The sequence below is a fragment of the Lutjanus erythropterus genome, chromosome 21 (genome assembly GCF_056507025.1).
Source record: "Lutjanus erythropterus isolate fLutEry1 chromosome 21, fLutEry1.hap2, whole genome shotgun sequence".
In the NCBI taxonomy this organism is placed as follows: domain Eukaryota; kingdom Metazoa; phylum Chordata; class Actinopteri; order Lutjaniformes; family Lutjanidae; genus Lutjanus; species Lutjanus erythropterus.
In genome coordinates, this window is record NC_139337.1 from 29,119,669 (window position 1) to 29,146,510 (window position 26,842).

The 26,842-nt window shown below is 38.8% G+C and overlaps 1 protein-coding gene across 2 annotated transcripts in view; it reads left to right on the plus strand.

Annotated features, from left to right (window-relative positions):
• Positions 1–26,842, plus strand: part of LOC146307795 (cadherin-6-like) — a 118,441-nt gene that overhangs the window by 72,826 nt on the left and 18,773 nt on the right. For both annotated transcript variants that reach the window (XM_084746733.1, XM_084746732.1), the window contains 2 exons: positions 5,110–5,363; positions 16,376–16,512. In XM_084746733.1, coding sequence (XP_084602859.1) covers positions 5,110–5,363; positions 16,376–16,512 — 391 coding nt within the window. The remainder of the gene's footprint in view (positions 1–5,109; positions 5,364–16,375; positions 16,513–26,842) is intronic.

The window sequence follows — 26,842 nt, forward strand, 5'->3', positions numbered from 1 at the left end:
TATCAATGAAAACTACTGTATACAGATATACTTACAGAATCTAAATACACCGAATGTCTTTTACTGAAAAATGTCAATCATAAATATTATCAAAAATGGGGTTTTATTCCATGAAAATCTTAAAGGGTGACTCCGGTGACTCCATCTTTGCCTTTTTTCATGGGTTAGAGCCCTTCCCTTCCTCAAGCAGTGGGGTTCAAACCTTACATTGCAACTAAGAGGATTTACTCCGACACTGCCCCTCTCTCACCAAGAGTACGGTGGCCGTCAGCGGACAAAATGGCGAGCAAAAGCTATCTCACAACAAACTACAATTATGTTTGTACGATGAATTACCTTTCCAGCAGAAAACAGGCAACCTCGGCGTCACTGTGAAAACGTTTGTCCTCCATCAGCGATTTCCATCGTGTAAACACTATGCCGATGTTGATTCGTGTTTTTGCCGTTTCCTGTCACGTTTGCGTTTACTTTCTTCGCGTCTCCGCTTCTTGGATGACGGGGATTCACTGTCCGCTGCTTTTTGTTCTGGCACAGTGTATGTATGATCCTCCATTTGTCAAAACTGTGCCAGTCAAGGTTCACAACGCTAAATGGTCTGCCAGCAATCACCCGCGTCTATCCTGCCCGTCTACTTCGGTGTTTACGCTGCGGCGTCTACGTAAGGTCGCCATGGGCTTCCCAAGACTCACTGTTAGTGCAGTTTGTCCGCTCTGCGCTGCCGTAGACGGCGGAGGATGATGATCTCCGTAAGTCGACCCGACAGTATGTAACTATAAATGGCTATTTCTAAAGTAATGGGAACATATAGATTATGAGTTTACTTTGATTGATAATAATAAATAACATACTTATATATAATATATCTCATTTATGTACATAAATTCCTGTAATTATTACACACTGGTCCTTTAATATGAAGCAGCAGCAGCAGCAGCAGCAGCAGCACATGTTTCCTGTGAATCCCTTGTGTGTAAAGACCAGTTGAATCCAGCTCTGGACTGGCGGACCCCGCCACTATCAATGACAACATCTGTATGGAGATATAGTTACAGAACTGAAATACAGTGAACGGGTTTTGCTGAGATAAATAGAATAAAAATGAATGAATGAAGTTAAACAATCCTTTTTTTCATTAGCAAATATGTAAATACAACATTATCAGTCATTATATCAAGTCTGTATGTTGAAATTTGCACTTATTTTCTTTTGTAAACTGATTGCTCATTAATAGTGAACATTTTCCAAATGTAGGCCTATTTCTTTAAACAAAAAAGGGAAATAAATGGAGGTATTGTTATTGTTATGCAATGGTTTTACTGGTCCTCTCCACTTGAGATCAAATTTGCCAATGAACTAAAATGAGATTGACACCCCTGTTAATGTATAATTTGCTACACTGGTGGAAAGAAATGTAGGAAATAGCTCTCACATAGTTTCAGTTTGTTTTTAGTGTATTTATTATTTGCCATGTTTGTGAACTCGTGACTGTGTGCGAGGATAAACTCTTCTCATTCAGGCAGTATAAAGGGTAAACAACACAATGAGCTGCGCTCAATAAATAAAAAGAAACTTTTTATTTCCATATGCTCTGACAGCCGTGAGATGGACAGTAGAGTTATTAAATTCCAGCTTACACTTCCCCACACTGCCGGTACATGTGTTGTGAGTGAGCTTCATTCTTCCCCTCAGCTGAGACCAAAGCAGAAATATTGATGCTCAGTATGGATCGCGGCGTTCAGCGGTGTGCTGTGGTGTGTTTCTGATGTATTCAACAGAATCTGGCAGTTGCCTTATCAAGCGCCCTCTCTGCAGCCTCCGATCGATCGCTTCCATCATGCCATCATTAAGTGGAGGATGACATAATTGCCTTTTGTAGCCGCGGTGGTGCTGTAGTAGATGTGGTGTGCGGGCAGAGTGTGTGTGTGGGGAGCGAGCGTGCCCTAATTCTGAACCTACTAATTAAATGGGCTTGTCAAGTGGGAGTGCGTCCCATCTCTGCTTGTACCGGTCCTTCAAAGCAACACATTCCTCCCATTGACGTGCAACCCCCCCCTTCTGCCTTAACAAGAAACGGCGAAAATCACTGACTCATATTATGTTATTATTCATGGCTTCAGAAAAACGGCTCGTTCCATGTGGATTTTTCAAGCTTTCATTGGCTGTTTCCAACGATCACGGACCCCGGCATCCTTTCATATGTACAGTAGGCAGCCTGCGAGGGAGCTCGCTCTGATCCAGCTGCTCCCGCTCGGCGCTGGGCGCACATTCATTAAAATGCACCGCTCCCCAATTATTTCCATCAATAGGGGGATACCTTCGGTGGCTACGACTTCAAAAAAAAAAAAGTTCAGAAAAAGGAACATAAAAGCAGAGGCATACCACCAACCTGTGTTAAAATGCGTAACGACAGAAAACACTGACAATCGTGCAGGAATCAGGCTACTAATCACTGTGGCCAGTCCATAAATTATAGGCTGGGATGTGAGAGATGCAGGATTACAGGGGATCATACATGAAAAATAACAAAGCTGCTTCCTTTTAAGTTAACAAATGGGTAAAATGAAAGCCTGTATACCAACAGAAAAAGTCTAGCATAAATATACATTAAATTACTACCCATAAATACTGCATATTTTCTGCAAAATGGAGCCAAGTATGGCTTAGAAAAATGTCTAGATGTAATAATATCTGAAGTTTTTCTCCTTGTACCCATTTTAGGCTTAGAAATGTGTCTCTATTACGTTTGAATGAATTATTCAGCGAGCTAAATGCCTAAAAAATAAACGTGGAAGTCACAGTGCTCAACAGATGTGTCCTTCAGCGGAACACCAGTCATGATATTATTTCACTTTCTCTGTTTTAGCCCTTTTTAATCTCTTTTTAATCAGCCGTATTCATAGACTCAGCTGCAGATATGTACACAACCTTGACTAAAAGTGAAACAGTAAGATATATATTTTTTTTTTCGTATTTTCCATCATTCCATATTCTTCCTCTGTTGCATATGTGCTAATCTGAAGTGTTGATCTCTTCATTTAACAACAAAAAAAAGGAAAAAAGAAGGAAAGAAAGAAAAGCAAAATGAACAGATGTCACCCTGCAAACATCCAGAGACAACTTTGATTGATTTGTTTCATAGAGTGTGGCGGGGATCAGGAAATCAAGTTGAAAAAGCACAAACATCCAAGAAGTTGGTGTCTCTTTGTTTCTGCCTGAAGGAGCAGAAACAAAGAACAAAAGAAAATGTACAGTTTGTGCACCATTTAGAATTAATCCTCAATAATAAGACCATATTTATACTGCCTAGTTAAATCAATAAACGCCATTTTGTCCAGTCAGATCCCCTGTAAAGATCCCTTTTGTTCTTTTTAGAAATCATGTGTAATATTAAAGGCATAGTTGAGACTTTTGAGGAGGGGCTGTATGAAGTACTCATCTATAGTCAGTGTGAGTAGCGGCAGAAGCTAAGCAATTTCCTGCTGTGGTGTCTCAGTTTCACTATTAAATCAATCAAAATGAGCTGTCAATTTCAATAATCGAAGGCGTACCGACGATTCTCACAGTGTTGTCCACTTGCAGCGTCCAGCATATATCTGAAGGGAGAAACAGCACTTCAGAGAGGACTTCTGAGATGAGATTTAGCACAAAGACGACTATCTTTTTACAGGAGAATTTTGAAAATGTAAATGACTTTTGTCAGAACATAAAACCAATGATCTGTTTATCTATGAATCGAGATTCAGTAGTCTAACAAGTGCACAAAAATGTATTCAAGTTGAGAAATCAATCGAATCATGACCTTGAAATTCAAAGTAGAATCGTATCGTGGACTCTGAGAATCGTGATATGGTCAGCAGCAAAATGTATTTTAACCATTTAAAACCTGTCAATTTAAATGCACACTATATTTAGAATATTTTCACCACTTTAACTTGTTGTCAGACAGTCTTTTATGAGGGGAAGCTGCTGTTATATAAGCCAAATATTGCTCTTTACAATTCCACCAAACTCAGGATTTGCTGCCTCCATCTGTTAGTTTGTTTGTGTTACTGTGTGACTTCGGTGAATCTGAACTAATCTTATAAAACTCCAAAGTCACATAGTAACAGAGACAAACTAACCCATCGAGGCAGTGGTAGACCAGCAACTGCAGCGCTCTGTGAGGTAAAATCGATGCTTTCGCCAATGGAGTTTGGTTGAGCCAGAGAGAGCAATATTTGGCTTATTTAATGGTGGTTTTCTTTCAGAAAAGGCTGTCTGATGGCAAGATAGAGCTAAATATACTGATAAAGTGATATGGATTTTTTTCAGTTGGCTAAAATACATTTTGTCCACAGCAGTATATTGCTTAGCTTCCCACACCGGTTCTCCTGCTCCTTCTCCAAACAGGGGAAGTGCTGATCGCCATCTACTGAAGGTAATACACTGACTATAGATAAATACTTCAAAGAACCACACTTCAAATAATCTAAACTATCCCTTTTGATACTGAATAACTGCGATAATAAGACTATTTCTATATTATTTAGTTACAATAAACACTACCTTATCCAACCAGATTTCCTGGATAAAACGCCTTTTTTAAATCATTTTAAATACCGATGTGAGCGCCCTTTTTGTACATTAATCCGATCATGTTGTTGTCGTGTTAGTTTTCTTCCAAAATGCCACATCAGTCACATTAAGTGAACGGCTTTTACATGTCGAAAAGAGCACACGGGCCTGATCTGTGCAGCAGCCCATGTGTGTCCATCAAAAGTCTTGTTAGTGTCCTTGAACAAGACGCTGAGCCCCTTCACACACGCTCATTAGACGATGCTCGGGAAAAGATTGTCAGTTTAATGAATAAAATCCCAATCTGACCTGAAATTAAACATGGCAGGATGCTCTCGCTGGATATTAGTTTTCCCAAAAAATCAACAGCTCAACGTGTCCCTGCATACAAATGAATGTTTAAAAGTGAACATTAAGGGACAAAAGCTGTTATTAGAGCACAAAAACAAAAAGTCACAGTGGAGTTTTGGTTTTAATTCAAACAAAAAAAAAGAAATGTGTAAAGTTGCAGAATGTTAAACACCTCGTGTGCGCCGCTTCTTTCTGTTTCTGCAGCCTCTGGACTTCGAGAGGAAGCGTCAGTACAGCCTCCGTGTTCAGGTGGAGAACGTCCACATCAACCCGCGCTTCTTCTCCGTGGGGCCCTTCAGGGACGAGGCCACCATCAAGATCATCGTGGAGGACGTGGACGAGCCGCCGGTGTTCGAGCGGGCCAGCTACGTCATGGAGGTCAAAGAGGACGCCGCCAGGAACACGGTCATCGGCTCCGTCAGCGCATCCGATCCCGACGACAAAAACAGTCTTGTCAGGTAGAGAAACACTTATCTTATCAATTAGTCAAACTCAAACTGTGCTCGCTGTTTTTTTCCCCAGAACTTTCAACTACATCTGAGCACCTTTAGGACCTCTCATCCATGTTTGTTTAAAAGTCCAACACAAACAACGAGATGCAGATAAAAGTGCTGGAAAAAAGCTGCTTCAGATTAAATTTTAAATATTTAAAATTAAAATGTTTTTTTTTTTTACTTTTTAATTAAGTCTAGTTTAATTATTTATAATAACATTATCATAGTGTGATAGTGCAGTTTAAGTGCAGACTAATTTGAATTTAAATTTCATGAATGGAAATCAACGCCTGGAATGATCCAAAAACCTAAAATTGTGCATTTATTATGTATTTGAACAAGGTCAGCAAAAATGCTAAGTAGGTGCCACTGGTGGTTAAAGAGGCAAAATAAAAAAAATGTCCATCTTCAATTAAGTTTTTGAGACAAGTTTTTCTAATTTTAATGCTTTAACTTTTACCATATGGTTACACAGTTTATATATGAGGCATAAGAGAACCTTTTGTATCCAGAACCAAAGATCATGTTCTTAGATAAGAAGGTTTATAATACAGTGCAGACTGGTCCACATGTTTCTGCATATTATCCGAACTCAACCCGAACCCAACATGCATCCCACTTTTTATGTCCTAACTTGACTCGAGCCCAACGCAGTTCATGTAAGCTGAAGCACGAAGTTTGTTTTACCCCGTCACAGGATTGGTGTTACCATGGTTACAGCTGATTGCACGTGGGGGCAGTGCACCTTGCAAATGACCATCAAAAAGCATTGCTTTATATTGGCAATTAGGTAGATAGTTTTAGCACCCGTACACATCACGCAACAGCTGCAGCAGCTACAGAATAAATCTGAGTCTTACTGATGATTGTCAACTGTGGATGGCTTCAAGTTTTTATTTATTTTTACACTATATTTTCACAAAATAAAACTCGAGGCACCAGGTCAAGTTGGACTGACCAGCTGACATAACCGAACTCGACCCGAACATTATTTATACATTTTTGTTCCGGCAGGTCCTGCTGGGTTCCACCAGACTTTGCTCAGGTATCAGTAGTGTATAGTAGTATATGTACACACCAATGGTTAGATTACACCTAAAATTTGTGTTTCAAATAAACATAACTTTATTAATTTACCAGTCTTTGAAACTTGACTCTCCAGTAGGGCTGCACAATTGCAAAAAAATCACAATCGGGCCAAGTGCAATATCCAAACTGCAGAACCAAATCACATTTTTTTTTGAAAAAGGAAAAAACCTCACCGTGTTCCAAATGTTGTCCAGTATGAACACAGAGTTCTCCTCCATGCACAGCTGCAAACATGGTGAGACAAAAGAGGAATGATGTTGTCGGTGTTTTGAGGTGAAACTGTAAAAGGTCAGCATGGCTTTATTTTTATTTTGAGAATGCCAGTATCATTCACACCGCCATGGTTTGTTTAGTTAGTCCTTTGCACCCGGGGGCATCATGTTGTGAAAGATGGCGAGCGATGATTGGCTGACGTGTAGTCCATCATGTCTCTCATCCAAGACGGGGCAACAGTTCATGCCTTTTTATTGCCTAATCTGACATGGTGACCATCGTAACAGACACAAATATCACGTTGAGTTAAAAATATTTGACCTCAGATCTTATAACAGTGGTCATACATTTGCAAACAGGAGTCATCTCCATGTAATAATTGTGAAATATAACTTTTTCTCATTTTTCCGTGGCTGCCCTTTAATCAATTCAAGTGGTCTTGGCCCCCTAATGGAAAACAATTTATGCACAACACTTGTGGAACTTATTACTTTCTATATTTGAGCAGTACAGGAGCTCTCATTAAGTGAATTATTTAAATATTAGGTTAAAAGCTCCAAAGTGGATCTTTGTCCATAGATTTTCTTCACTATAAACATAAACACAGCATTAGAATACATAATGAGGCCTTGGCAGGGAGACACAGAGACACCGAAATCCAACAAAAGTTCACTTATACAACTTTATAACAAAATTATGCAAGTATTCTATTAAATGGGAGTAATGGTAGTGGGGTGTGAGGCTGCGCCTTCCACTCTGTCTCAAAGACTTTTTCATTTTTATGATGCACTAAGGGAGTTGGCTCTCAAGGTTGAAGTTCCACCACTTTATTGCAGGTGTCAAATATGATATCATTCTCTTTTATCGCCCATCATCAAGGAGGTAGCTACCCCGTGGCATTTAAAGCCGCGTGGTGGAGGAGAAGGGCTCGGGAGGCCTGGGGGCTGCCTGGCATGAGCAAGTCACTGAGACGGTTATCTTTATTAGCTCGCACCGCTCACCACAGCGCACACGGACACGTGCACGCTTAGACACGGATGTGTACACAAACGCCCTCAGTAAGCGAGGACGTCTGCATGCATGAGCGCACAGTGTGTGCAGTAAATAAACATGCAACACTGGGATGAACTGTAACTGATATAACAGGATCATAACGGCCCAGTTCCATTAAATTTTAGCTACTCAGCGCTGATCAAGCCCCTAAAACATGAAGAATATTGAAGATTTTGAAAAATGGAATACCTTTTTTTGCCTCCTGTGACACATAGAGGAATGTTTCGTGAATGTTACACGAGTCGGAGAGCTTCCCCTCGGTTTTCCTGCCTTATGGGTCACTCTGTCTTAAACAGCTGCCGACTCTTAAAATTTTTTTATTAGTCCTGGTTTTAATGAAGCGTTTTAGTGCTGCAATATTCAAAATGCTGTCTCTAGTCTGCAGCTTACCAAGGGCAGCAGACTCTGGGAAAAACAGTGGGAACTTTCTAATAGTTTAGCATGAAAATGAGAGAAAGTAGACACTGAATATTCATTCAGAATGTCACCTGTTCTCATGTTTAAACATACTAATGCACAACATGGTCATGCACAAAAGTGTTCAATTAATGAAGCTTCAATCTTGACCTTGAAAACAGCAGTTTGACCTCTAAGCTAATTTTAGTAGTAAGAGCAGTTACTGTTAGCTAAAATGAAAGGTCCAGTGTGTAAGATCTGCAGGGATCTATTGGCATAAAAGTCAAAAATGGAATATAATTTTCATAAGTTTGTTTCCATCTGTGTATAATCACCTGAAAATAAAAATCATAGTGTTATATATTATATCTACAGAAGGCTCTGGTCGTCTTTCATGGAAATCGCCGTGTTGAACCGCCATGTTTCTGCAGTAGCACAGAACAGACAAAACAAACACTGGCGACGAGTTTCACGGCCACTGTAGGTTTTCTTACTCGCTTGGAGGGAGAGGATGAGATGCACCTTTTAAAATGCACAAACTGCTGTAAAAAATAAATGGAAATTTTTTAAACTCTTCAGTTGTATGACTGCATCTGTTGATGAAGATCATGTGATCTGATCACAAGCTCCAGAAAAGCTACTAAATGGACCAATAGGTGAGACTGTCTTGATTGTTTTTAGTCATAAACCACTTAAAATAACATTTACATAAATATAGTTCATATTTATGTGTTGCAAAGACTTCTTTTATTTGAATACAGTCATTTAAACATATAATATATAACATTTGAGCATTAAAATATCTAAAAACGATTAGAGATGTGCTTCTTCTGCTTCTGTTACCTGAACTTTTCTATTGAAATCCAATAGCAGTGCATTTAATAAAGTATTCTACTGACTCAGGTATAAAAAAAAAAAAATAAAAAAAAGACACATAGGACACTGCTGGGAAGTTACAAGGTCCAGTTTCAGGACCAATAGATTGCATAATATCGGATTTGCGTCCTCGCTGACATTTTAGGCTGCATTGGCGGCATTTTCATACTGGTACTGGTATGAGAACAACCCTGAAAACAACTAGACGTATGTTATTTATTTTGTTGAATTGTCTGCTTACATCATCCCACATATTTCCAACAATGTAATCTGTATTTTTATTCCGGAGCTGCAGTTTTATTCAAGGTAAGGGTGCATTTCATTTGGTCGTCTGTTGCTGTAATTTCCTGGGAAACATGAATGTCGAAACACAACTTGAATAAATCCTGAATACAACACCTCAACTGTAAATATAATTTCTGCCAGAGTCCCGTCTGATAGATTTTCATCGTCAAATTACGTCTTTTGTGGTTGTTTTGATGTGAGGGAGACACCTAGTGGTCTGAGTTGCATGATGTTGAAGTAATGATCATATTTAATCCTAAACATCTAGAAAACTTTTCCAGGTCAAACTAGACACCTTTTAACCCGCAAATCCCCAAATCAGTACTTATACCGAACGCCCACCGAGTCTCGTTCTCTAAAGAATGTCTTCTGAAAATCCTGTGGCAGGCCAGCCGGTCGTGTAGCTTCTGTAGTGAGGGGAGAAGAGGATATATGTCCCAACCCGCTGATCACTAACATTTCTGTAGCCCTGTGTGTCCTTCTGCTTGGCCTCCCATCCAGCCAGCTGCCTGCCTGCTGAGTGCAGCACTTTGGATGCCCGGTCAGGACGAGGCGCGCTGTTATCTCACTGCCATTAATCAGGGGAGGGGTTAGGCCCAGCCAGCTGAATTATTGGGAATATTAGAAAAGCAATTAGTAAAGCCCACGGCCGACGCAGATTTAACGAGGTTAGAGTTACTGTCGGGCCGGCGAGGTGGTAGCAGCAGAGGAGAGGCGGGTGGAGATGAGGAGGGAGTGTTTAGATAAAGACACTAAAATGGTTGATGCGGGAGAAGCAGCAGGGAGGGGCTGGGGGGAGGGAGAGAGAGGGAAAGGGTGAGGGTGTGCGGCGAGAGGAGAGAGCGGTGCGGCGGTGCATTGAGAGCCCGGGTTCATAGTCTCCCCTCGGGGGTCTCCTCCTTCTTACGCCGGCCCTCCTGATGCCTGCTACTCCATTAATCACACTGATGTATCACAGTAGTCTGGGAAGCAGAGAAAAACAACACAACTGGATAACCTGTTGGCTCGTATGTGTATGTGTGTGTGGCACTGCGAACGCTTACATAAATCCGTCATCACCACAGGACAGACTATTGGAGACTGTTGGACTGTGTACCATGTATGTTAAAGGGTCAGTTCACCCGAATCACAAGAAATATACTGTTTTACTGACCTCTAGTTGCATCTACGCATGCAGATGATTATGCCAACGTGCTGGCGGCACCATCATGTTTTCAAGTTGTCTGCGCGCTTGTCCCGCCTTGGCGCAAATGTCCATTTGGACTCAAGGATGGACTGATAAGGTTTTGGTGGTCAAAGTTCAAGGTCACTGTGACCTAAAGTTTGTCTATCCCAGTATCTGTCTTAAAATTACAAAAGTCCGCTTGGACTTGATTATTAGATTAGATTTTAGGTGTCCAGGGTCAAGGTCCACCTGTCCCATTTGTCATGAACACAGTATCTTAAGAATGCAAACTGAAACTTGACTGGTCGGCAGAGACACAACTGCAATTCCATCAAAACCAAAATTATAGTTTTGATTTTATGTGCTAAAGTTTCTCTAATATTTCTGCTCCATCTTCAGCAATTGTGATACCTACACTACTGGTCAAAAGTTAGGAGTTACCTGCCACAAAAGCTTGATTAGAAGGGGACTACTCCACATTTTTGAATGGTCTTTCATGCTTTTAGCTTGTAGAAGGTCCCCTTTTCAAATAAATATCACTTTGCATGAAAGGTTTCTAAAAAGTAAAAGTAATGTAACATGGAGACTAAAGCGCTGTACGCTGGTTCAACCAGACTAATGACTGAGAGGGCAGAAAGAGACAAAGATACCTCTGCAAAACAGTTAGACAGGAATTTAAGAAATCACCAGTCAGTAGTAGTAAAAGAAATTCAGGGCTTAACAACAAAATCTCTCCTCCTTGAACCGCCACCTTATCGTGGTGGAGGGGTTTGAGAACCTAAATGATCTTAGGAGCTATGTTGTCGGGGGCTTTGCCCCTGGTAGGGTCTCCCAAGGCAAACAGGTCCTAGGTGATGGGTCAGACTAAGAGCGGTTCCAAAGCCCCCTATGGAAAGTTCAACACCAGGGTCAGTTACGTCGCCCGGATTGGCGTTACCGGGGCCCCACCCTGGAGCCAGGCCTGGGGTTGGGGCTGGCAGGCGAGCGCCTGGTGGCCGGGTCTTTGCCCACGGGACCCGGCCGGGCCCAGCCCGAAGGAGCGACGTGGGCCCGCCCTCCCGTAGGCCCATCACCCGCGAGAGGGTTCAGAAGGGGCTGATGCACTGTGATTTGGGTGGCAGTCGTGGGCGGGGGCCCCGACAACCCAACCCCAGGACATGGAATCTCACAGTGGGGACATGGAATGTCACCTCGCTGGGGGGGAAGGAGCCTGAGCTGGTGCGGGAGGTTGAGCGGTACCGGCTAGAGATAGTCGGGCTCACCTCCACGCACAGTCGGGGCTCTGGAACCCAACTCCTTGAGAGAGGCTGGACTCTTTTCTACTCTGGAGTTGCCCACAATGAGAGGCGGCGGGCTGGTGTGGGTTTGCTAATAGCCCCCCAGCTCAGCCGCCATGTGTTGGAGTTTTCCCCGGTGAACGAGAGGGTCGCCGCCCTGCGCCTTCGGGTCAGGGATAAGTGCCTCACTGTTGTTTCGGCCTACGGGCCAAACGGCAGCGCAGAGTACCCGGCCTTCTTGGAGACCTTGGGAGGGGTGCTGGAAAGTGCTCCGACTGGGGACCCCATCATCCTGCTGGGGGACTTCAATGCTCACGTGGGTGGCGATAGTGTTACCTGGAGGGGCGTGATTGGGAGGAACGGCCCCCCCGATCTGAACGCGAGTGGTGTTCTGTTATTGGACTTCTGTGCTAGTCACAGTCTGTCCATAACGAACACCATGTTCAAGCATAAAGGTGCCCATCAGTACACGTGGCATGGGGACGCCCTAGGTCGGAGGTCAATGATCGACTTTGTGGTCGTGTCAACTGACCTCCGGCCGTGTGTCTTGGACACTCGGGTGAAGAGAGGGGCTGAGCTGTCAACTGATCACCACCTGGTGGTGAGTTGGATCCGCTGGCAGGGGAGGAAGCTGGACAGACTTGGCAGGCCCAAACGTACTGTGAGGGTCTGTTGGGAACGTCTGGTGGAACCATCTGTCAGAGGGGTCTTCAACTCTCACCTCCGGGAGAGCTTTGACCAGATCCCGAGGGAGGCTGGAGACATCGAGTCCGAATGGACCATGTTCTCTGCCTCCATTGTGGATGCAGCCATTCGGAGCTGTGGCCGTAAGGTCTCCGGTGCCTGTCGCGGCGGCAATCCCCGAACCCGGTGGTGGACACCGGAGGTAAGGGATGCCGTCAGGCTGAAGAAGGAGTCTTATCGAGCTTGGCTGGCTCGTGGGACTCCTGAGGCAGCCGACGGGTACCGGCAGGCCAAGCGTGCTGCGGCCCGGGTGGTTGTGGAAGCAAAAACTCGGACATGGGAAAGGTTCGGGGAGGCCATGGAGGAGGACTACCGGTCGGCCTCGAGGAGATTCTGGCAAACCATCCGGCGCCTCAGGAGGGGGAAGCAGTACCCTGCCAACACTGTTTACAGTGGTGGTGGGGAGCTGTTGACTTCGACTGGGGATATTGTTGGACGGTGGAAGGAATACTTCGAGGACCTCCTCAATCCCACTGACACATCTTCCGTAGAGGAAGCAGAGGCTGGGGACCCAGAGGCTGACTCATTCATCACCCAAGCTGAAGTCACTGAGGTAGTTCGGAAGCTCCCCAGTGGCAAGGCACCGGGAGTGGATGAGATCCGCCCTGAGTACCTCAAGTCTTTGGATGTTGTAGGGCTGTCTTGGCTGACACGCCTCTGCAACATCGCGTGGCAGTTGGGGACAGTGCCTCTGGACTGGCAGACCGGGGTGGTGGTCCCTCTATTTAAAAAGGGGGACCGGAGGGTGTGCTCCAACTACAGGGGGATCACACTCCTCAGCCTCCCTGGTAAAGTCTATTCCAGGGTACTGGAGAGGAGAATTCGGCCGATAGTCGAACCTCGGATCCAAGAGGAACAATGCGGTTTTCGTCCTGGTCGTGGAACACTGGACCAGCTCTACACCCTCCGCAGGGTGCTTGAGGGCTCATGGGAGTTTGCCCAACCAGTCCACATGTGCTTTGTGGACTTGGAGAAGGCATTTGACTGTGTCCCTCGTGGCATTCTGTGGGAGGTGCTTCAGGAGTATGGAGTTCGGGGCCCTCTGCTAAGGGCCGTACGGTCTCTGTATGATCGGAGCAGGAGCTTGGTTCGCATTGCCGGCAGTAAGTCAGACCTGTTCCCGGTGCATGTTGGACTCAGGCAGGGCTGTCCTTTGTCACCGGTTCTGTTCATTATTTTTATGGACAGAATTTCTAGGCGCAGCCAGGGGCCAGAGGGAGTCCGATTCGGGGACCACAGGATCTCATCTCTGCTTTTTGCAGATGATGTTGTCCTGTTGGCTCCTTCGAACCTGGACCTTCAGCTTGTACTGGGGCGGTTTGCAGCCGAGTGTGAAGCAGCTGGGATGAGAATCAGCACCTCCAAGTCTGAGGCCATGGTTCTCGACCGGAAAAAGATGGCTTGTTCCCTCCGGGTCGGAGAAGAGTCCCTGCCCCAAGTGGAGGAGTTTAAGTATCTTGGGGTTTTGTTTACGAGTGAGGGGAGGATGGAACGCGAGATCGACAGACGGATTGGTGCGGCGGCAGCAGTAATGCGGTCGTTGCGCCGGTCTGTCGTGGGGAAGAAGGAGCTGAGCCGAAAGGCGAAGCTCTCGATTTTCCGGTCAATCTACGTTCCTACCCTCACCTATGGTCATGAACTCTGGGTCATGACCGAAAGAACAAGATCTCGGATACAAGCGGCTGAAATGAGTTTCCTCCGCAGGGTGGCGGGGCGCTCCCTTAGAGATAGGGTGAGGAGCTCTGTCACCCGGGAGGAGCTCGGAGTAGAGCCGCTGCTCCTCCACGTCGAGAGGAGTCAGCTGAGGTGGCTTGGACATCTATATCGGATGCCTCCTGGGCGCCTGCCTAGGGAGGTGTTCCGGGCATGCCCCACTGGGAGGAGGCCCCGGGGAAGACCCAGGACACGCTGGAGTGACTACGTCGCTCGGCTGGCCTGGGAACGCCTTGGGGTCCCTCCGGAACACCTGGAAGAAGTGTCCAGGGAGAGGGAAGTCTGGGTGTCCCTGCTCAGACTGCTGCCCCCGCGACCCGGCCCCGGATAAGCGGAAGATAATGGATGGATGGATGGACAACAAAATCTGTGCAGTCTAAAAAGGAACAGGTTAATTTTTTCATGTCAAGTGCACAGTAATGCTTCACACAAGCTGGAGTTAGCTGGAGCCCAAAGAAATACAGGCTCCCAAAATATTTAGAGCCTGGTTGCACCGTGGGTGATGTGAAAAATGATCTCCGGTCACAAATTCAAAATTGAAGGGTTACAACAGGATTCTCCCGTCATGCAACACTGTAAACATAAACATTTATTCATTCTTCTTTTGGGGCCACAAGTATTTCAAATGTTAATAACACATTCGTTGTCTGAATTCTACTGTTTTTATCTATGTTAAAATATTTTTGAATTTTTGAAGGAAAGATGAAAAACATGAATATAACACTGTGTATATAAAACTACTCAATCCCATGTGTGAGTACAACTATGTAAGAGGCTTCACAAAAAAATAAAGGATAAACATTCACTTGCTATACTTGTAATGTATTGTAAGAGGGCAATTTGCACAATAAGGATGTTGTTGAAGACGTATGAGGGTAGCACACTTCAATAGGAGTATAAAATCAGTATAATCCATTGTGATCAGCGAGGCTAAAGCCCATCTCGAGATATGGGTACTTATGTATTTGGATTGTGCATGAAAGCAATAAGAAATGCAATGCAGCTGGTGGGAGAACTGGTGAGTCATCTAGACGACATTATTTTCTTTTCATGGTTGTGCAAAAATAACCAATAGGTGGACGTTGCTCCCCCAACTACAGGAAGGCATAAAATCCAGTGCCCCTCTGTAGAATGTGCCTGTGCCCCTAAATGAAGATATTTAAAATTATATGCCTACTTAGCATCAATTTATGCCTTTTTTTTAAAAAAAAATTAATCGAAGTTAATGGGTTAAAAATTGCCAGCCCAGGTAGACGGATGGAAAGAGTTTAGCTACAATAAGTCAGTGCTGACTTTTGGTTTTACTCAGGACACAAACTGCAGTCTCCGTCTTTTTTATCCATGACATCTATGTGTTAAATGACACATCATCTCCACATCAGTACACACTAAATGGTGTGAAATGATAGATGAAAAGCAAAAAAGGTGTGATAATAAAGCAGGATAACTTCAATACATTTGCATGTTATCCATATGCCTTTTGGTGAGAGCAGGCTGGACACCGTTACTATAAAAAGATGCAGATGATTTTTTGCGCAGGACATAAAATTCCTTACACACTTGTATTTGCGTGGTGGCGGCTGTTTCAGAGGCGGACGAGTCCAAACCTGAGGACATAAACATGAAACTATCTCCATGTTTAGATCCCACAAAGGGTAATTGACAAAACATGTTTTTTTGTGATTAGTGTTAAATGAGCTTTTAGCAAAAGTCTTAAGATATTTAGAGGCAGTTTATTAACTCCTGTAGTTTGGCTCATTTCTGCAAGTGAAAACCAATTTAGTTCTCTTCAACAAAGTTGGCCTCTCTTCTGAGGGCAAACCGCTGCCTGGATTGAAGATAAAATATTAGATTTTATTTTAATATCATCTTTTTTTCATGCTTTCTTGTGCGGTATGACTAGCAAAGAAAAGAAATAATAGCAGAGTGCAGACAAGTCGATCATGCAGTCTTGTTTTGAGTACCTCCTGCGTGTTGAAACCTCTCTAACCACACCGAGTGGAATTTAACCAAGTCTCACCAGTTAATGTGACCATTTTCACTCTGGTTCGCACCTGAGAAACTGTGTGAATGTGACCGTACCCTGTATCCCCTCACCCAGGGAACACGACAACACACTTCCACACGAGTTAAGAAGCCGATTCCCTCTGTGTGTCTTTGTGCAGGTACACTATTGATCGGCGCACGGACATGGACAGAGTGTTCAACATCCATGCAGGCAACGGGTCGGTGTTCATCCTCAGGGAGCTGGACAGAGAAGAGAACGCCTGGCACAACATCTCCGTCATCGCCACCGAGTTCAGTGAGTGCAGCGGGATGGGAGGGACATGTTTCTGCTCACCCACTTCCTCTTATTCTCTCAGCCAAATTGGATTTTTGGAGTTGATGCTAACTAACACCTGAGTGTTATGTGTTGAAGTGAAAGAAAAAGAGTATTAGAACAGTCACTGCCAGTTCACCCAGTATTGGTTGAGAGCTGGTGTTCATTTCCAAACCCCTGAGTAGCACTTAAATATTGTAAATTCTCAAAAAAGGCCAGGGCCTTTATTTGAAACAGGCCAATAATACACACATTTAGTCCAAAATTCTCCTATAATTAATAGCACATTTTATCAAATAAGTGACAATGCTCCCTATTGTTTGATCTGAACTCAATACTTGTCCTGATAAATTCAGTTTAATGTCCATTTCTGTAGTTTTAATTCCATAAATACAACAAGTAAGTCATGTTGTACTCATCAGCCTGCTGCTTTGAGTTACGTTTACTCTCTTAAACAACAGTTCCTGCAGATTCACATTAAAAGCCTACATGGAAATGGGCAGAATAGGGCTCTTTGAGCTGCTTGAAAACTTTTATTATATATATATAATATGAGATATATATATATATATATACATATATAATAGTAATGATAATGGTAATAATATTAAAAACTTCAAACTTGCACAGTTCTGTACTATGTATATACTATATATATATTAAATCATTATACACTGTACAGTCTAATACACAACTACACTCTGCAGTCTGGCTCAATGTCCCGCCTACAGCACAGCACATCTGATTGGTTAGAACTCATGATCAATCGGCAGACACACTGTCACAGACGGGGCGAGACAGAGCTGCACCGATGAGCAGAGAGGAGCTGTGCAGAAGTTAAGACAGCTGATATCACCAAAGTTTCAATGAACATCATAGTTTTATGATCTGTTTCTTTGGTGATAGCATAGTTACATCAGTGAAAAAAGTTATGGTCTGGATTTCACTCAAGGTGATGTGATGGCTTGTAAATCAGTCACTCTTCACAGAGATGCGCTGCACACAGCAGCATCTGTCCTGTCTTTTCACTGCAACTCTACATTTGAGATTTTGGGTATTATAACTTATGCAAAAGTAACAGTGACAGTAAAACTATGATGCTCACATGTGGTCGGCAGATCACACGCATGCCGAACTGTAGAGGGGGATCTGTAAAGGGCACGGGTCAACTGCGATCCGTTGCACCCCTAATATATGTTCATCAATGCCCCCCGTACAGATATATGTATGTATGTATGTATGTATGTATGTATGTACGTATGTATGTAGGTATGTATACATGTATGTATGGTCATATGAATGTATGTATGTATGTATGTATGTATGTATGTTCATATGTATGTATGTATGTACGTATGGTCATATGTATGTATGTATGTATGTATGTATGTATGTACGTATGTATGTAGGTATGTATACATGTATGTATGGTCATATGAATGTATGTATGTATGTTCATATGTATGTATGTATGTATGGTCAAAAGTATGTATGTATGTATGCATGTATGTATGTACGTATGTATGGTCATAAGTATGTATGTATGAATGTATGTATGGTCATAAGTATGTATGTATGTATGTTCATATGTATGTATGTATGTATGGTCGTAAGTATATATGTATGTATGGTTATATGTATGTATGTATGTATGTATGTATCGTCATGCGCATGTATGAATGTATGTATGTATGTATGTTCATAAGTATGTATGTATGGTCATATGTATGTATGTATGTATGTATGTGTGTATGTATGTACGTATGGTCAAAAGTATGTATGTATGTATGTCTGGTCGTAAGTATGTATGTATGGTCAAAAGTATGTATGTATGTATGTATGTATGTATGGTCATAAGTATGTATGTATGTATGTATGAATGGTCATATGTATGTATGTATGTATGTATGTATGTATGGTCATGAGTATGTATGTATGTATGTATGGTCATGAGTATATATGTATGTATGTATGGTCGTAAGTATGTATGTATGTTCATATGTATGTATGTATGTATGTATGGTCATATGTATGTATGTATGTATGTATGTGTGTATGTATGTACGTATGGTCAAAAGTATGTATGTATGTATGTCTGGTCGTAAGTATGTATGTATGGTCAAAAGTATGTATGTATGTATGTATGTATGGTCATAAGTATGTATGTATGTATGTATGAATGGTCATATGTATGTATGTATGTATGTATGTATGTATGTATGTATGGTCATGAGTATGTATGTATGTATGTATGGTCATGAGTATATATGTATGTATGTATGGTCGTAAGTATGTATGTATGTTCATATGTATGTATGTATGTATGTATGGTCATATGTATGTAAGTATGTATGTATGGTCATATGTATGTAAGTATGTATGGATGGTCATGTGCATGTATGAATGTATGTATGTATGTAAGTTCATAAGTATGTATGTATGGTCATATGTATGTATGTATGTATGTATATATGTACGTATGGTCAAAAGTATGTATGTATGGTCATGCACATGTATGAATGTATGTATGTATGTATGTATGTTTGTTCATAACTATGTATGTATGGTCATATGTATGTATGGTCATAAGTATGTATGTATGTATGTATGTATGTATGGTCAAAAGTATGTATGTATGTATGTATGGTCATAAGTATGCATGTATGTTCATATGTATGTATGTATGTATGGATGTATCTATGGTCATAAGTATCTATGTATGGTCATATGTATGCATGTATGTATGGTCATATGTATGTAAGTATGTATGTATGGTCATATGTATGTAAGTATGTATGGATGGTCATGTGCATGTATGAATGTATGTATGTATGAAAGTTCATAAGTATGTATGTATGGTCATATGTATGTATGTATGTATGTATGTATGTACGTATGGTCAAAAGTATGTATGTATGGTCATGCGCATGTATGAATGTATGTATGTATGTATGTTTGTTCATAAGTATGTATGTATGGTCATATGTATGTATGGTCATATGTATGTATGTATGTATGTATGTATGTATGTATGTATGTATGTATGTATGTACGTATGGTCAAAAGTATGTATGTATGTATGGTCATAAGTATGTATGTATGTATGTATGTATGTTCATAAGTATGTATGTATGGTCATATGTATGTATGGTCATAAGTATGTATGTATGTATGGTCAAAAGTATGTATGTATGTATGGTCATAAGTATGCATGTATGTTCATATGTATGTATGTATGTATGGATGTATCTATGGTCATAAGTATCTATGTATGGTCATATGTATGTATGTATGTATGTATGTATGTATGTATGGTCATACGCATGTATGAATGTATGTATGTATATATGTATGTTCATAAGTATGTATGTATGATCATATGTATGTAGGGTCATGACTATGTATGTTTGTATGTATGTATGGTCAAAAGTATGTATGTATGTATGTATGTATGTATGCATGTATGTATGGTCAAAATTATGTATGTATGTAGGTATGTATATATGTATGTATGGTCATATGTATGTATGTATCTATGTATGTATGTATGCATGTATGTATGTATGTATGTATGAATGGTCATAAATATGTATGTATCTATGTATGTATGGTCCTATGTATGTATGTATGTATGTATGTATGTATGTATGTATGTATGTATGTATGTATGAATGTATTTATGTATGGTCATAAGTATGTATGTATGTATGTATGTATGTATGTATGTATGTATGTATGGTCATATGTATGTAAGTATGTATGTATGTTCATATGTATGTAAGTATGTATGTATGGTCATGCACATGTATGAATGTATGTATGTATGTATGTTCATAAGTATGTATGTATGGTCATATGTATGTATGTATGTATGTACGTATGTATGTATGTATGTATGCATGTATGGTCATGAGTATATATGTATGTATGTATGGTCATAAGTATGTATGTTCATATGTATGTATGTATGTATGAATGGTCATAGGTATGTATGAATGTATGTATGTATGTATGTTCATAAGTATGTATGTATGATCATATGTATGTATAGTCATAAGTATGTATGTATGTATGTATGTATGTATGTATGGTCAAAAGTATGTATTCATGTGTGTATGTATGTATGGTCAAAAGTAGGTATGTATGTATGTAGGTATGTATGTATGGTCATATGTATGTATGTATGTATGTATGTATGTATGTATGTATGTTCATATGTATGTATCTATGTATGTATGGTCAAAAGTACGTATGTATGTATGTTTGTATGTATGTATGTATGTATGTATGTATGTATGTATGTATGTATGGTCATGAGTATATATGTATGTATGTATGGTCCTATGTATGTATGTATGTATGTATGTATGTATTTATGTATGGTCATAAGTATGTATGTATGTTCATATGTATGTATGTATGTATGTATGTATGGTCATATGTATGTATGTATGTATGTATGTATGTATGTATGGTCATGCACATGTATGAATGTATGAATGTATGTATGGTCATAAGTCTGTATGTATGTATGTATGTATGTATGTATGTATGGTCATAAGTATGTATATATGTATGTATGTATGTATGTATGTACGTATGGTCAAAAGTATGTATGTATGTATGGTCATAAGTATGTATGTATGTATGTTCATATACACGTATGTATGTATGTATGTATGTATGGTCATAAGTATCTATGTATGTATGGTCGTATGTATGTATGTATGTATGAATGTATGTATGTATGTTCATAAGTATGTATGTATGTATGGTCATATGTATGTATGGTCATAAGTATGTATGTATGTATGTATGTATGTATGTATGGTCAAAAGCATGTATGTATGTATGTATGTATGTATGGTCATAAGTATGTATGTATGTATGTATGTATGTATGTATGTATGGTCATGCACATGTATGAATGTATGTATGTATGTATGTTCATAAGTATGTATGTATGGTCATAAGTATGTATGTATGTATGTATGTATGGTCATAAGTATGTATGTATGTATGGTCATATGTATGTAAGTATGTATGTATGTATGTATGTATGTATGTATGGTCATGCACATATATAAATGTATGTATGTATGTATGTATGTTCATAAGTATGTATGTATGGTCATATGTATGTATGGTCATAAGTATGTATGCATGTATGTATGGTCAAAAGTATGTATGTATGTATGTATGGTCATAAGTATGTATGTATGTATGTATGTACGTATGGTCAAAAGTATGTATGTATGTATGTATGTATGGTCATAAGTATGTATGTATGTTCATATGTACGTATGTATGTATGTATGTATGTATGTATGTATGTATGTATGGTCATGCACATGTATGAATGTATGTATGTATGTTCAAAAGTATGTATGTATTGTCATATGTATGTATGGTCATAAGTATGTATGTATGTATGTATGGTCAAAAGTATGTCTGTATGTATGGTCATAAGTATGTATGTATGTATGTATGTATGTATGTATGTATGTATGTATGTTCATATGTATGTATGTATGTATGTATGTATGTATGGTCGTAAGTATATATGTATGTAAGGTCATATGTATGTATGTATGTATGTATGTATGGTCATGCACATGTATGAATGTATGTATGGTCATATGTATGTATGTTCATAAGTATGTATGTATGTATGTATGTTCATAAGTATGTATGTATGGTCATATGTATGTATGGTCATAAGTATGTATGTATGGTCATATGTATGTATGGTCATAAGTCTGTATGTTCATATGTATGTATCTATGTATGTATGGTCATATGTATGGTCATATGTATGTATGTATGTATGTATGCATGTATGTATGGTCATGCACATGTATGAATGTATGTATGTATGTATGTATGTTCATAAGTATGTATGTATGGTCATAAGTATGTATGTATGTATGGTCAAAAGTATGTATGTATGTATGGTCATAAGTATGTATGTATGTATGTATGAACGTATGGTCAAAAGTATGTATGTATGTATGGTCAAAAGTATGTAAGTATGTATGTATGGTCATAAGTATGTATGTATGTATGGTCAAAAGTATGTATGTATGTATGTATGTATGTATGTATGTATGGTCATAAGTATGTATGTATGTATGTATGTATGTACGTATGGTCAAAAGTACGTATGTATGTATGTATGTATGTATGTATGTATGGTCGTAAGTATGTATGTATGTTCATATGTATGTATGTATGTATGTATGTATGTATGTATGTATGGTCATAAGTATCTATGTATGTATGGTCGTATGTATGTATGTATGTGTGTATGTATGGTCATGCGCATGTATGAATGTATGTATGTATGTTCATAAGTATGTATGTATGGTCATATGTATGTATGGTCATAAGTATGTATGTATGTATGTATGTATGTATGTATGTATGGTCAAAAGTATGTCTGTATGTATGGTCATAAGTATGTATGTATGTATGTTCATATGTATGTATGTATGTATGTATGTATGTATGTGTGTATGTATGGTCATGCCCATGTATGTATGTATGTATGTATGTATGTTCATAAGTATGTATGTATGGTCATATATATGTATGGTCATAAGTATGTATGTATATATGTATGTATGGTCATATGTATGTATGTATGTATGTATGTATGTATGTATGTATGTACGTATGTATGTATGTATGGTCATGTGCATGTATGAATGTATGTATGTATGTATGTATGTATGTATGTATGGTCATATGTATGTATGGTCATATGTATGTATGGTCATAAGTATGTATGTATGTTCGTTCATAAGTATGTATGTATGGTCATAAGTATGTATGTATGGTCATATGTATGTATGGTCATAAGTATGTATGTATGGTCATATGTATGTATGGTCATAAGTATGTATGTTCATATGTATGTATCTTTGTGTGTATGGTCAAAAGTATGTATGTATGTATGTATGTATGGTCATGAGTATATATGTATGTATGTATGGTCCTATGTATGTATGTATGTATGTATGTATGTATGGTCATAAGTACGTATGTATGTTCGTATGTATGGTCATATGTATGTATGTATGTATGTATGTATGTATGGTCATAAGTATGTATGTATGTATGGTCATAAGTATGTATGTATGTATGGTCATAAGTATGTATATATGTATGTATGTATGTACGTATGGTCAAAAGTATGTATGTATGTATGTATGGTCATAAGTATGTATGTTTGTTCATATGCACGTATGTATGCATGTATGTATGTATGTATGTATGTATGTATGTATGTATGTATGTATGTATGTGTGTATGTATGGTCATGCCCATGTATGTATGTATGTATGTATGTATGTTCATAAGTATGTATGTATGGTCATATGTATGTATGGTCATACGTATGTATGTATGTATGGTCATATGTATGTAAGTATGTATGTATGTATGTATGTATGTATGGTCATGCACATGTATGAATGTATGTATGTATGTATGTTCATAAGTATGTATGTATGGTCATATGTATGTATGGTCATAAGTATGTATGTATGTATGTATATATGTATGGTCAAAAGTATGTATGTATGTATGGTCATATGTATGTATGTATGTATGTATGTATGTATGTACGTATGGTCAAAAGTATGTATGTATGTATGTATGTATGGTCATAAGTATGTATGTATGTTCATATGTACATATGTATGTATGTATGTATGTATGTATGTATGGTCATAAGTATCTATGTATGTATGGTCGTATGTATGTATGTATGTGTGTGTGTATGTATGGTCATGCGCATGTAAGAATGTATGTATGTATGTTCATAAGTATGTATGTATGGTCATATGTATGTATGGTCATAAGTATGTATGTATGTATGTATGTATGTATGTATGTATGGTCAAAAGTACGTATGTATGTATGTATGGTCATAAGTATGTATGTATGTATGTATGTATGTATGGTCATATGTATGTATGTATGTATGTATGGTCATGCGCATATATGAATGTATGTATGTATGTATGTATGTATGTATGTATGTTCATAAGTATGTATGTATGGTCATATGTATGTATGGTCATAAGTATGTATGTATATATGTATGTATGGTCATATGTATGTATGTATGTATGTATGTATGTACGTATGTATGTATGTATGGTCATGTGCATGTATGAATGTATGTATGTATGTATGTTCATAAGTATGTATGTATGGTCATATGTATGTATGTATGTATGGTCATGAGTATATATGTATGTATGTATGGTCGTAAGTATGTATGTATGTTCATATGTATGTATGGTCAAAAGTATGTATGTATGTATGTATGGTCATAAGTATGTATGTATGTTCATATGTACGTATGTATGTATGTATGTATGTATGTATGTATGGTCATGCACATGTATGAATGTATGTTCAAAAGTATGTATGTATGGTCATATGTATGTATGGTCATAAGTATGTCTGTATGTATGTATGGTCAAAAGTATGTATGTATGTATGGTCATAAGTACGTATGTATGTTCGTATGTATGTATGTATGTATGGTCATATGTATGTATGTATGTATGTATGTATGTATGTATGTATGTATGTATGGTCATGCACATGTATGAATGTATGTATATATGTATGTATGTATGTATGTATGTATGTATGGTCAAAAGTACGTATGTATGTATGTATGGTCATAAGTATGTATGTATGTATGTATGTATGTATGGTCATATGTATGTATGTATGTATGTATGGTCATGCGCATGTATGAATGTATGTCTGTATGTATGTATGTATGTTCATAAGTATGTATGTATGGTCATATGTATGTATGGTCATAAGTATGTATGTATGTATGTATGTATGTATGTATGTATGGTCAAAAGTACGTATGTATGTATGTATGGTCATAAGTATGTATGTATGTATGTATGTATGTATGGTCATATGTATGTATGTATGTATGTATGTATGGTCATGCGCATGTATGAATGTATGTATGTATGTATGTATGTATGTATGTTCATAAGTATGTATGTATGGTCATATGTATGTATGGTCATAAGTATGTATGTATGTATGTATGTATGGTCAAAAGTATGTATGTATGTATGTATGGTCATAAGTATGTATGTATGTATGTATGTATGTATGTATGGTCATATGTATGTATGTATGTATGTATGGTCATGCGCATGTATGAATGTATGTATGTATGTATGTATGTATGTTCATAAGTATGTATGTATGGTCATATGTATGTATGGTCATAAGTATGGATGTATGTATGTATGTACGTATGGTATGTATGTATGTATGAATGGTCATAAGTATGTATGTATCTATGTATGCATGGTCAAAAGTACGTATGTATGTATGTTTGCATGTATGTATGTATGTATGTATGTATGTATGTATGTATGTATGTATATATATATGGTGATAAGTATATATGTCTGTATGTATGTATGTATTTATGTATGGTCATGAGTATATATGCATGGATGTATGGTCATAAGTATGTATGTTCATATGTAGGTATGTATATATGAATGGTCATATGTATGTACTTATGGTCATAGGTATGTATGTACGTATGTATGTATGTATATATGTATGTATGTATGTTCATATGTATGTATGTATGTATGTAGGTATTTATGTATGTATGTATGTATGGTCATAAATATGCATGTATGGTCATAAGTATGTATGTATGTATTTATTGTCATAAGTATGTATGTATGTTTATAAGTATGTATGTATGGTCATAAGTATGTATGTTCATATGTATGTATCTATGTATGTATGTATGTACGGTCATAAATATGCATGTATGGTCATAAGTATGTATGTATGTATGGTCATAAGTATGTATATATCTATGTATGTATGTATGTTCAAAACTAAATATGTATGTATGTATGTATGTATGTATTTATGTATGGTCATAAATATGCATGTATGGTCATAAGTATGTATGTATGTATGTATTTATTGTCATAAGTATGTATGTATGTATGGTCATAAGTATGTATGTATGTATGTATGTATGGTCATAAGTATGTATGTATGGTCATATGTTTATCAGTGTCTTCCCGTACATATGTATGTATGTAAGCATGTATGTATGTACGGTCATATGTATGTATGTATGTATGTATGTATGTATGTATGTATGTATGTATGTATGGTTATATGTATGTATGTATGTATGTATGTATGTATGTAACGATAGATGTATGTATATATGTTCATTAATGCCCCCCTGTACAGATCCCAGTACCGATAGATGTATGCATAT